The 12,574-nt window shown below is 37.2% G+C and overlaps 1 protein-coding gene across 8 annotated transcripts in view; it reads left to right on the top strand.

Annotated features, from left to right (window-relative positions):
- DMD (dystrophin) overlaps positions 1-12,574 on the top strand; it is a 1,918,566-nt gene that overhangs the window by 849,137 nt on the left and 1,056,855 nt on the right. For all 8 annotated transcript variants that reach the window (XR_009155503.1, XR_009155504.1, XM_058186507.1 and 5 more), the window contains 2 exons: positions 5,534-5,686; positions 6,475-6,657. Coding sequence is in view for 6 of the 8 variants with exons in the window: in XM_058186507.1 (XP_058042490.1) it covers positions 5,534-5,686; positions 6,475-6,657 (336 nt within the window). In the remaining 2 variants the exon portion in view is untranslated. The remainder of the gene's footprint in view (positions 1-5,533; positions 5,687-6,474; positions 6,658-12,574) is intronic.

Below are 12,574 nucleotides of genomic sequence, written 5' to 3' on the forward strand. Positions count from 1 at the left end.
AAGTGATTTTGTCTTCCAGAAAATCTGCAAACTCCTCAGCTCGTCCCTTCAGGTGGACCTCAATCTCCTCCTTCCCCAGGAGGAGGTGGCTCACTTTAAAGAGAGTCGCTGGGTGATTATCTGCAGATGCAATTAGTGTAGTGGAGAAGTATTCACACTTTGCCACACGAATTGCCACGAGGTAGGCCATAGTAGCAGCTCTTACCTGTGTTTGATTGAGTTCATCCCCTGTCTTCCACCAGCAGCACTCTAGATGTCTCCTCATGCATTTCATCCCTCTCAGTTCCTCTGTATACCATGGGGCACAGCAAAGTCTACGGGTGAGGAGAGGTTGCATGGGTGCAATCCTATCCAGAGCCTCAGTCACCTTCCTATTCCAAACAGCAACTAAAAGCTCGGCTGGACTGCACAATAGATCTGAAGTTATAACCCCCAGCTCCTTCTGGAACCCATCTGGATCCATTAGTTGATGGGGGCAGACCAATCTAATAAGTCCTATCTCCCTGCGGGAGGGTATAGCTCTTGAGAAACTCATTGTCACCAGTCTGTGATCCGACCATGACAAGAGGACCAAGGACAAGTCCATCAATTCCAGGTCACATAGCCACTGCTGCGACAAGAACACCAAATCGGGTGTGTGACCACTATTCCTAGTCGGGCCCTGGATGACCTGGGACAGGCCCATGGAAGTCATGATTTCCTTGAAATCTCAGGCTATCTCTGACTCCGACCCCAGAGATGGCAGGTTGAAATCCCCCAGAATTATAAGCCTGGGAAATTCTACCGCCAGCCCTGCGGTGAGGTCTAGGAGCCTGGGTAGGGAAGCTGTCATGCAGCAGAGAGGCTGGTACAGCAGCAGCAATCCTACATGATCCCTTGCACCACTGAAAGATACCAGGTGGTCTCACTCACCTCACAAGATATCCTAAGGAAATCATCTAGATTTAAGTAAAGATCACATGCCCCCAGAAAAATGGGGGAAAAAATCAGTGCCAAGCTTGCATCCTGCCTCTAGGAAGTAAACCCCAAAAGGATAGTGCCAGGAGTCACTAAAGCAGTGTAAAAAAGCTTAATACAACACTTCCCCTTTAAGAAAGTAAAGCCCCAGCAAAGGGAAAAAAAACTCAGGCAACAGACATTCTGGGCATACTGTCTAGAATCATTTGCTGTTAAAATGTAACAAGGCTTAACCTGAGAGGCAGTTTCTGAAAACACTTAAATATAAGCAGGATTAGGCTAGAAACAACACAGAGGCACACCAGAATGTTTCCTTTCTGCTTTACTGACAGGATTAGCCCTGTAAAATGGAAAAAAAAACAGAAGGCTGTTGGAAGGAGATTTCTTCCAACAACTGGTTCTCAGAACTGCTCAGAAAATTAATAAACGGTTCTCCAGAATAGGTGCAAAATGGCTGAAACCCACCACTGCATGGCTAGTCTTGTGAAGAGAAGGACCAGGGGGATACATGATAGCAGTGTTCCAATATTTGAGGAGCAGCCACAGAGAGGAAGGGGTCAAATTATTTTCCAAGGCACCTGAAGGCCAGACAAAGAATAATGGATGGAAACTGACCAAAGAGAGATTCAATCTAGAAATAAAGATAAACCTGGGAGATGGTTGGCATATAATTTAAGGAAGAAACAGAAAGCACGTGTTATACAAAAAATAGAATATAAAGGTAAAGAGATATACCAACAGGATAAAATTAAAAAGGCATTCTCAGAATTTTATACTGCACTATATGCAAAAGACAAAATATTGGATAGGGACATTTATGATTATTTGAAAGATTATAAGGTGAATATTCTAACATTAGAACAGAGGGAGGAGCTGAACCGGCCGATAGCTACTGGAGAAATAGTGGAGGCAATTAAACAATTAAAAATGGGGAAAACCCCTGGTACAGATGGTCTTACAGCAACTTATTATAAAAAAACACAGGATGAAATATTAGGCCCACTTAAAGAATTATTTAATCAGATACAATTAGGGTGGAATACCCCGTCATGGAAAACATCTTTTATTTCACTGATACCGAAGAGGAGCAAGACTGCTCTAAACCTGGTAACTATAGGCCGATTTCACTTTTAAATAATGATTATAAGATTTTTGTAAAAATAATAGCAAATAGATTAATGTTAGTTTTACAACAAAGAATTCATACTGATCAATCTGGTTTTATAAAAGGGAGGCAGATGAGGAATAATGTTAGACAGATTATTAATATATTGGAATATTTGGAAAGAAGAATACTTCAGCGGCACTTATTTTTTTGGATGCAGAGAAAGCCTTTGATCGATTGCATTGGGATTTTTTATTTAAATTAATAGAGAAAATGCAATTTGGAGACTGTTTTATTAGAATAATTAAAGCGATTTATGGAGAGCAAACAGCACAGATTATAGTAAATGGTAGTTTGACAGAAGTTATTAAGATTGCGAAAGGAACAAGACAGGGATGTCCCTTATCACCATTATTGTTTGTTTTGACTCTGGAACCATTATTAGATAAAATACGAAATTAATGAAAATAGAGAATTAAGATTAGACAATATGAGTACAAAGTTAGAGCTTTTGCAGATGATGTAGTGGTTACGTTAACGAATCCTATAAATTCAAGTAGATTTTTGTTGGAAGTAATTGATAAATATGGAAAGGTATCAGGATTTAAAATAAATCAGAATAAAACAAAAGTGATAATTAAAAATATGTCTATACAACAGAAACAAAAACTAGAGGAAATGACAGGATTTGAGGTAGTAAAAAAGGTTAAATATTTAGGGGTCTATATTAGCTCATCGAACAAGAAACTTTATAAGAATAATTATGACTTGCTATGGCAAAAAGTTCAGAATGATATGAGTGGCTGGAAGAAATTGCAGTTATCCCTATTGGGAAGGATTGCGGCTATTAAAATGAATGTGTTACCTAGATTTTTGTTTCTGTTCCAGATGATACCTATAATTAAAAGGATAAAAATTTGGAAGATTGGCAGAGTGGGATTAATAAATTTATATGGCAGGGTAAAAAGGCGAGGTTAAAATGAAAATAATACAGGATTCACGGGAAAGAGGTGGTTTAAGAATGCCTAACTTTAAACTATATTATGAAGCAGTAACCCTTTCAGTAATAAGTGACTGGTTTAACTTAACAGAGGAAAGAATTTTGAATATAGAAGGTTATGACTTGTTATATGGATGGCATGCGTACTTATTTTATGGAAAAAAGTGGATAGGGCTTTTAAGAATCATGTGTTGAGAAGTGCTCTTTTGCGGGTCTGGAATAAATATTCCTATAAATTAGATTACAAGATTCCTATATGGGCGAGCCCTAGACATGCAATAGAGAATATAAATATAGAACAGAAACAGGAAATGATTACATATAAAGAACTTTTGTATGCTGAAGGAGGTAGATTGCAATTAAAATCATTACAGGTATTAAATGAAGAAGGGAGGAATTATACTTGGTTTCAATATGGGCAAATAAGTGCTAGATGGAAAGAAGATCAAAAAATTGGTATAATGCAAAGGAGGAAAATTTAAGAAAGCAAATTAGAAATCAGACCCAGGAGCATATAAAGAGATTGTATAATGTGTTGCTTGAAATAGATTCGGAAAAGGATTTGGTAAAGGATTGTATGATAAAATGGGCACAGAATATTCAGGAACCAATAATGTTGGAAACATGGGAGAAAATCTGGGTTAGAAATGTTAAGTTTACACAAGCACAGAATTTAAGGAAATATTTTTATAAGATGTTTTATAGATGGCATTTAGATCCCAAAAAATTATCATGTATGTATCCTAATATCCAAGCGAAATGTTGGAGGTGTGATTGTGATGATGCTACATATTTTCATATTTGGTGGACTTGCAAGAAAATTAAGGTCTTTTGGATAAGAATTTGGTGGATTATTCAAAATGTACTGAAGAAGAAGATAAAGTTCCTGCCACAATTTTTCCTTTTGGGAATTATAATGGATTGTACAGGGATTGAGACTAAATTGATTTTGAATTTAATAACAGCAGCAAGACTGTTGATTGGACAATACTGGAAGAAGAAGAGATACCTACAATAGAAGAATGGATATTGAAAGTTATTAATTTGGCTGAGATGGCTAAAATCTCAGCGTTTTTAAAAGACAATACGCAGGAAAGATATTTAATTGAATGGAAAAAATGGATTGATTATCTACAAAACAGATATCAGATTAAGAAATATCAGATTGCCTTTGAATAATTAGAAAGTTATTTTATGTAATGGGGAGGGGGTTGGGAGACGAAAAGCTTTGGATGTGGTTATTTGGATTGGACTTTACCTTGTGATTGACCCGGGAAGCCGGGGGGTGGGGGAGGGAGGGGGGTGTTTTGTTTTGTTTTGGGAGGGAGGGGGAAAAAAGGGGGAAAAATGTTTTTGTTTTTTTAAAACTCTTTCAATAAAAAAAAAAAAAAGATAAATTTTCTGACAGTGAGAACAATCAACCAATGGAACAGTTTGCCTTCTAAAGTTGTGGGAGCTTCATCATGGGAGGCTTTCAGGAAGAACTTGGACTGCCATTTGTTAGAAATGGTGTAGGGTCTTCTGCTTGGGCGGGGTGTTGGACTAATAATAATAATAATAATAATATTTTAATTTGTATACCGCCCTTCTCCCGAAGGACTCAGGGCGGTGAACAGGCAGATAAAATATAAAATGTAGACTAGATGACCTACAAGGTCCCTTCCAACTCTGTTAATCTAATCTAAATATATTTCTTAAAAAAACTTTTAGATAAAGATCAATAATATATAACATATTGTATATACTACAATATATTCTTGGAATTATTGATAAATTAATTTATATGTTAGATAACCTTTAGTTACTTACTGATATTGTTGTTATTATTATTTGCTAAGTCATTTTTAGATTATAATTTATTCATTTGGATCAGTGACAAGGGGGAAGAGAAGGGAAGGAAAGGGAAGAGTAGAAGAGAAAAATGTCTGGGCAAAAAGAAATAAATCAAATTAAAGCAAAGTAAAGTAAATTGCAATTTTAAAAATGGAATTTTAGGCAATATTTTAGTATGTATCAAAGGCAATAAAATAAAAATATTAATTGTATTAAAATTGGTGCATTAAATGAATTATTAGCATGCATCTAATACAATGCATAACAGAATAAAACATTTTGCAGTTAATTTATATAAGTATCTCTTGCATAAAATGGAAAATACTTGGAAAATTCATTGTTAATAAATCTGCCTGTTAATATTTCTGTTTCAAATTTTAGGCTGCCAATTCTAGCTTTTTACGTGTGTGAAGTATGTGTTCCATAATGCATTTCTCTGTACATTATAAGTATAGAGAAATAAGAAAATATTTTGGTTTATTTAAAAGTATAAATTTGCATTCATAATTATAATTAATTCACAATAATTTTTTTAAAAAACCTATCCACAATTTTACTCCATTCCATAGTGCATACAGTATTTATTTATAAACCATTTAAATATTACTTTTTATAACAAACATATGTACTACAAACAGGATATGAGATCGCAAAAAAGGAAAAAAGCTTTGGAGATTTCACATCAGTGGTATCAATATAAGACGCAGGCAGATGATTTAATGAAGTTCCTGGATGACATAGAAAAAAAAATATCAGTCCTGTCAGATCCCATTGATGAACATAAATTAAAGGTAATATCATTTCCTATATAGTATTGGATTTATTTATGAAAACAAAATATGTTTCTCTGTTGTCTAGCTAGAGTAATTAATATAAATAATAGCAGCTCATCACTTAATGTTATTTAAATGACTGAGATGATGTTTGTTGAAACTTTTTGTATCTAGGTGACTGTATATGTAGAATGTGCCATTTTCAAATACTTTCCAAGAAAAAAATAATTGACTTTTTTATCTTTATTCCAGATGAACAAATGACTTTATCGGTACATGGCTGAACTCTTTTTCATATTAGCAGCACACTCATTTTCATCAGAACATATTCATAAATCATGGTCACAATTCTAAAGATTTGTTTATACATTGTCAAAAACTGTCTTGTTTATTTTTCATTGTCTTCTTTTGCTTTATTCTTTGTTATGTTCTCTCCAGTAGTAATTTAAAAAAAAAACGCTAGCCATCTAACTGACAATTACTATGGATATTTAGTATGTGATTCCAGTATTATGGTCATCTTTCCAGTTATCACACAGTTCTAGGGATAATTAGACCATTAATATTTTGGCCTATGGTGTCACATTTCCAGTATATATGCATTCAAATACCTAAAATCAATGAACAGTATAATCCAGAGCTCTTCTGTATTTCTTTGTTTATATGTTAACTCAGGTTTTAAAATAATATTCTTTCTTTTTCTTCTTTTTTTAACAATACCTCTACAAAAGTATTTTGTTAATTCTTAGGAACTGATGATGTAGTTAGCTAATTGTCCTGGGCCCTGTATTGGTTTTGCTCAATAGGATATTGATCAAGAAGTGGAGAAGAAGAAGGAACAGCTGAATGTGGTACAGAGGCAAGCTGATCGCTTGTCTAAGGATGGGGCTGCAAAAGCAGTGGAACCAACTCAGATACAGCTCAGCAAGCGCTGGCAAGATATTGAGAGCAAATTTGCTCAGTTTCGAAGACTCAACTATGCACAAATTGTGAGTTGTTCCTCGAAAACCTTTATGTTTGCAAATACTAGTACTAACAAAACTCTACTAACATTAAGAATTCCCAGTGATGTGTCTGAAATAGAGTATCTGGCCAGCGATTCAGATCCCTTTTATTTACAATATAATATAGTTTTCATTTTATATGATTTTTCTTTAGTAAATGCCCTCAAAATAAAACAGGAAGTGGTTCAATCAACAATATATTAGCATTAAAGAAAAAATGATCTTGTTTTTTGTTGCCTCATTTTATTCATAACATTACCAGTTTAAAGCTATCAGCTTGCCATATATTTATTTCATTCAATTAGCGTACAAATTGAGAAATATTTATTTTTCAATCTGTCATCACATGCACAATCTAATTAGCTTTTATTTATTCTTGATGTTCAGATGTATTTAGAAAATAATGCGGGTTCTTTATTGTATTATTTCTGTAACGTATGTTCTTTTCAACTTAATAGGAAGGAAACGTACATCTAATTCTTTGCTTTTTATAAAAAACCACACTCTTCAAATATTATATTTAACAACAAATGAGTAAAACAAAGCTGTACTACAAAGAGTTGCTTAATCTGTATCTGTACAAGTTTTTAATTTGTACAACTAATAAATACAAATCCTCTACCTCACAGGGATGTTGTGAGGAGCTAATAATTATAATGGTTTTATGGAAATATGTGCTCATTTTAAGGTGGATTTTATTTGGAACCAACAGCTTTAGAAAATATGTCCACAGTATTTATGTAAGAGTCAATAATTAGAATGTATAAAGTGTACAAAATACCAATAAACAATAAAATATAATAAAATATTTTTAAGGTTAATAAACTGATAAGATTCCTTTTCATTATTTTGAAAATAAATGAGAGACAGGTGCTGCTTTCTTTAACAAATTGGAGAATAAGGAAAGGGAAGAGAAGGGGAAGGAAAGGAAAGGGAAAGGAACGGAAAGGATTTGCTTCATGTATTTTTTTCCAAGTTTGTTTTTTAAATTCATTAAAGGTTCACTGTTTCAATCATTGTTATTCTTTCAAAAGTGACTCATGTTGATACCTTGCAGAGTTGCAAGGAGAGAATGGAAGGTAAAGGAGGAGTAGGAAGTACAGGTAATCCCCAAGTTACAAGCATTCCCTTAGTGAATGTTCAAAGTTACGCGATTGGTGCTCCCTAGCGTTTCTGAGCAAGGCCCAAAACTATGAATCTTGCAGCACCATGGCAGTGTTTCACTCTTACAAACAACTGCAGAGGCTCTGCAACATTCATCCTGAATGCTGCAGGCCAAAATGGAGCTTCTGAGGGGCAGATATGCCCCTCAGGAGCCCCGTTTGGGCCTCTAGAAGCCTTCCCCTGCCTGTTTAACTGGAGTACTGGACTCTCAAAATATTATACAATTAATGCATGAGATCAGTCAGGTTGAGATAATAAGGCATTTTGCTTTTTCTAAAGTTTTTCCTTAGATATCAAAAATTGCATACAGGATAAGAATTTTGGGTCATATTTTTAAGCTAGTAATACAATAGTAAATTCATCAAGTCTTTTTTTCCCCAAATTCCTGAAGTCTAAAGTAAATCTTGATACTTATTCTTACAATGCTGACAGTTAACCAGAACATGCCATGTATTTTCCCTCCCCCCAAAATAGGCAAAATTGGCATATGGGTGAATCCATAAAAGTAAGATTGGGTTTTACTATACCAAGTTACACCTGATAACCTCAGGTTAAATATGGTCATATAATATTAGTATTATTCAGGGTTTAGTTACTTAATTAATTCCAATATCTAGGAAATTGTAACAAGGAACAGCAGACAAGGAGGGCTCATCATTCATCTCCTCTGTAGTGCAGTAATTCCTGACCTACATTCCCCTGGGATGTGATAATTCATGTGAGAGGGACCAAGCCTCAGGCATTTAGCAATACATTTTCAAAAGGTGATAAACATGTTTGTTCTGGCTGCTACAATCAGTTGTTGCCATGCCATTTTTTGATTGTGACTCTATTTTCTAGCAGAAAATTGATAGTGTCATTTATGCTGTGACAGTACCTGAGGGGAAACTAAAGTGGGCTTTTTATCTTTAAGCCTAGTATATTGCAGTGAGTCATTTCTTCACATTCACATATTCATGGTTCTTAAAAATTTAGATTGGTCTTGACAACAGTGAGAATTACTTATATTTGGTGAAATGGTTCTTTGATAGAAAGCCTAAATAAGCTCTTCTTATTTAGAATAAGAATAATAAAAAGAATAGAATTGTTCACTTTTGCTGATACAATTAGTAAATGTATCTTTTGAAATTGAACAGATTTACCAACCTGATCCATTTTACATGAGAAAATTTATATTCCCCAAGTGGAACTGAAGTAGAGACTTAAAAAGTAACTTAGTATAAAAAGTTTCACCTACAGATCTATTATGAATTGGTGATGTTGTAACATTGCAACTTACCTTACTATTCACTGTGGAGTTTACTAAGCAGTGGATTACACTCACTTTGGACATTGCCCAAAAGGTGAATATTCTGGTTTGTCCTCTTGTAAGAATCAGCTATGGTTCTTTCTACAACAGAAAAATAATTTGCAATCTTTAAATGAGCCTTGGTGTGCTCAGCCCACACATTAACAATAGAAAAGAGCTAATCTCATCAACATTAATTTCAGTTCAGCAATTGGCATCTCTCCCAGCTTGGAAATAAACAAGTTACTCAAGCTCAATCCCTCCAAGACAGAGTGGCTGTGGATGCCGGCACCCCGGTACAGTCAGCTGCAGCCGCAGCTGGCTGCGGGGGGCGAGTTATTGGCCCCAACGGAGAGGGTGCGCAACTTGGGTGTCCTCTTGGATGGGCAACTGTCGTTTGACGATCATTTGGCGGCCGTCTCCAAGAGGGCCTTCCACCAAGTGCGCTTGGTGCGCCAGTTGCGCCCCTTTCTTGACCGGGATGCCTTATGCACGGTCACTCATGCCCTTGTCACTTCCCGCTTGGACTATTGCAATGCTCTCTACATGGGGCTGCCCTTGAAGTGCACCCGGAGGCTGCAACTAGTCCAGAATGCAGCTGCGCGGGTAATAGTGGGGGCAACTCGTTGCTCCCATGTAACACCAATCCTGCGCAGCTTGCACTGGCTTCCTGTGGTCTTTCGGGTGCGCTTCAAGATTTTGGTTACCACCTTTAAAGCGCTCCATGGCTTAGGGTACTTACGGGACCGCCTGCTGTTAACTTGTGCCTCCCACCGACCCGTCGCTCACACAGAGGGCCTTCTCAGGGTGCCGTCCGCCAAGCAATGTCGGCTGGCGGCCCCAGGAAGGGCCTTCTCTGTTGGAGCTCACGCTCTGGAATGAACTTCTCCCGGTTTACATCAATTGCCTGATCTTGGACCTTTCGGCGTGAGCTGGCGCACCTATTTATTCAAGCGGGACTGGATTGAAATTTTATTGGGGTATTTATGTTTTAAGATTTTAAATGGTTTTAAAATTTCGGCCACATTATAATATTTCTTTTTAACCTCTTTTTAATGTTTATATATTGAATTTTTACTTGGCTGTACACCGCCCTGAGTCCTTCGGGAGAAGGGCGGTATAAAAATCGAAATAAATAAATAAATAAATAAATACTCAAGCAGGTAGAAATTGTGCTGTACAGTCTTTACATTCCTATATGGGTTGTTTTTTTCATGTGTTCAAAATTAAGCATATTTAACTTGCTTTCAGCCTATGAAACCAATCAGTACAGCATACCATCTCACCTTCTTGCAAAGTTTATATATATGTATAAACTGGCACATAAAGCCAATTGTATTCAGGCACTGTTCAGTAGGATAGACACTCATTGTAGTACACTGACAGCCAAGGCCACGGAGCGGGCATATCTTTATCAGATCTGCAAGCTCAATGGATATCCAATGGACTTTATCCAAAAATGTACCACATCTAGGGTTCAGCAGTGCTCCCATATGTACGGGGGGGGGGGGGTATCCAAAACTGCTGCACGCATACTCTCAGCATATGGAGTCAAAGTGGCACATAAGCCGGACCAAACACTGAGAATGAGAGTGATGCGCCCAAACGAAGTGTTACCTAAGAAGGAGACATCTTCGATAGTTTACTGCATCAACTGTAATAATTGTGCAAGCAATTATGTAGGGGAAATGGCCAAACAGTTACAGACCAGAGTACATGAGCATGAACTGGCTGTCCGACGCAAGGAATAGCGCTCCCAGATCTAGATGCATATGAAGGAGTGCAACACACATTTGATTTTCAAGAAACTGAAGTTATTGCCCATGACAGAACTAAAGGAGGACGCCTACTAAAAGAAGCCTGGTTCTTCAATGACAATTCCATCAATAGGCATATTGAACTACTACCGACCTACCAAAAAAAACCCTGCAGGATGAGCAGAGACAGCTTCCCATCAGGGAGCAGAGACCAATGGCACCCTCCTCCTGAGCATGCAGACTCAGCCTGTGAATGTATAGTCAGCCCTGACCAAATACAGAACCCGGCAGGTCTGTCTCAAACAATAACATTATGAGAATGAGATTAATGAGAAACAAACCAGGCAGACCACAAGGTCACAGATAAGACAGCAAACTGCTATGGTTGACAGGCTAACATCATCCCTTACAGATAAGCAAGCTAAGAGGGAGGAAACAGTAGGAATTAAGCCTCCATCAACCAGCATGAAGACAGCAAAAACAACCCAGCTGATTACAAGTGGGAGAAGGCTGGAGGGGCCTATTACACGTGCAATGGCCAAATTGGTTAATGGCATATAAAGGCAGAGATCTCTGCAATGGTAGTTTAATACTCTGACGATATCAGCAGATGGTTGACGAAAGCTTAGTAGAATAAAATTTTAATTATTTCAGTTTCGGAGCTCGTAGAATGTCTGTTTTTTGTTTTACAAATATATGTGGAACTCGTATTTTTAAAATAGTTTGTTATAATATATATATAACAATAGTTTGCTATGTGTGTGTGTGTGTGTGTGTGATATATATATATATATATATATATATATATATATATATATATATATATATATATATATATATATATATATATATATATATATATATATGTCTTTGTTGTTGGTTTTCTCCGTGTAAAATTGGAAGTGTCTTGGCGACGTTTGACGAAGTCTCATTCGTCATCTTCAGGCTTCAGCCGTGCTTCTGGGAGCAATGTGTGATCGCAGCTGTTTCTTCCTTTTAACTGCTAGTGGGGTTTGAACTGATTGGGTGGGAGCTTGGCTGTGCTCTGATTGGATGGGGTTTTTGTGCTCTGATTGGCTGGGGTGTGTCCTGTTTGGGTGGGGGCTTGGTTGTGCTCAATTTAGTCTGTGTTGCAGGGGGATTTGAGCTGGTGAGCTGCATAGCTGTTGTTTGGCTTTGTGGTGGTGCTACATCTTCATAGTGGGTGTCAGTCTGCTGCATGTATGGATTGGAGGGGTTTGAAATGGCTAATGTTGCAGCTGCGGTCTGGCTTCTGGTCCTTGGTCGTGCTTCATGATCAGTGTGGGTTTGGGTCTGCTTTCTGGGTGGATGTGCGGTGGTGACATCCTGTGTGGACCTCGTGAGTGTGGGTCTGGTGTCATTCCTCGTGTTAGGGACTCGTTTGTCAATAAGGGCGGGTTTCCAAATGGTTGGTAGGCGGGAGGTATCATCTCGTTTGTTCATGCTATGTGGGCGTTTTTCTATCTCAATGGCTTCTCTGATTATTCTGTTGTTAAAGTGTTCAGTTTTGGCGATAGTTCTGGTCTTTTTAAAGTCAATATCGTGTCCTGTGACTTTAAAGTGTTGGACCAGGGAAGAAGTTGGTTCCTCTTTTTTGAATGAGTTCTTGTGTTCTTCAATGCGTGCACTTATTCTTCTGTTGGTTTGTCCGATGTATGTGGTGGGGCAGGTG

Source organism: Ahaetulla prasina, chromosome 5 (assembly GCF_028640845.1).
Source record: "Ahaetulla prasina isolate Xishuangbanna chromosome 5, ASM2864084v1, whole genome shotgun sequence".
NCBI lineage: Eukaryota > Metazoa > Chordata > Lepidosauria > Squamata > Colubridae > Ahaetulla > Ahaetulla prasina.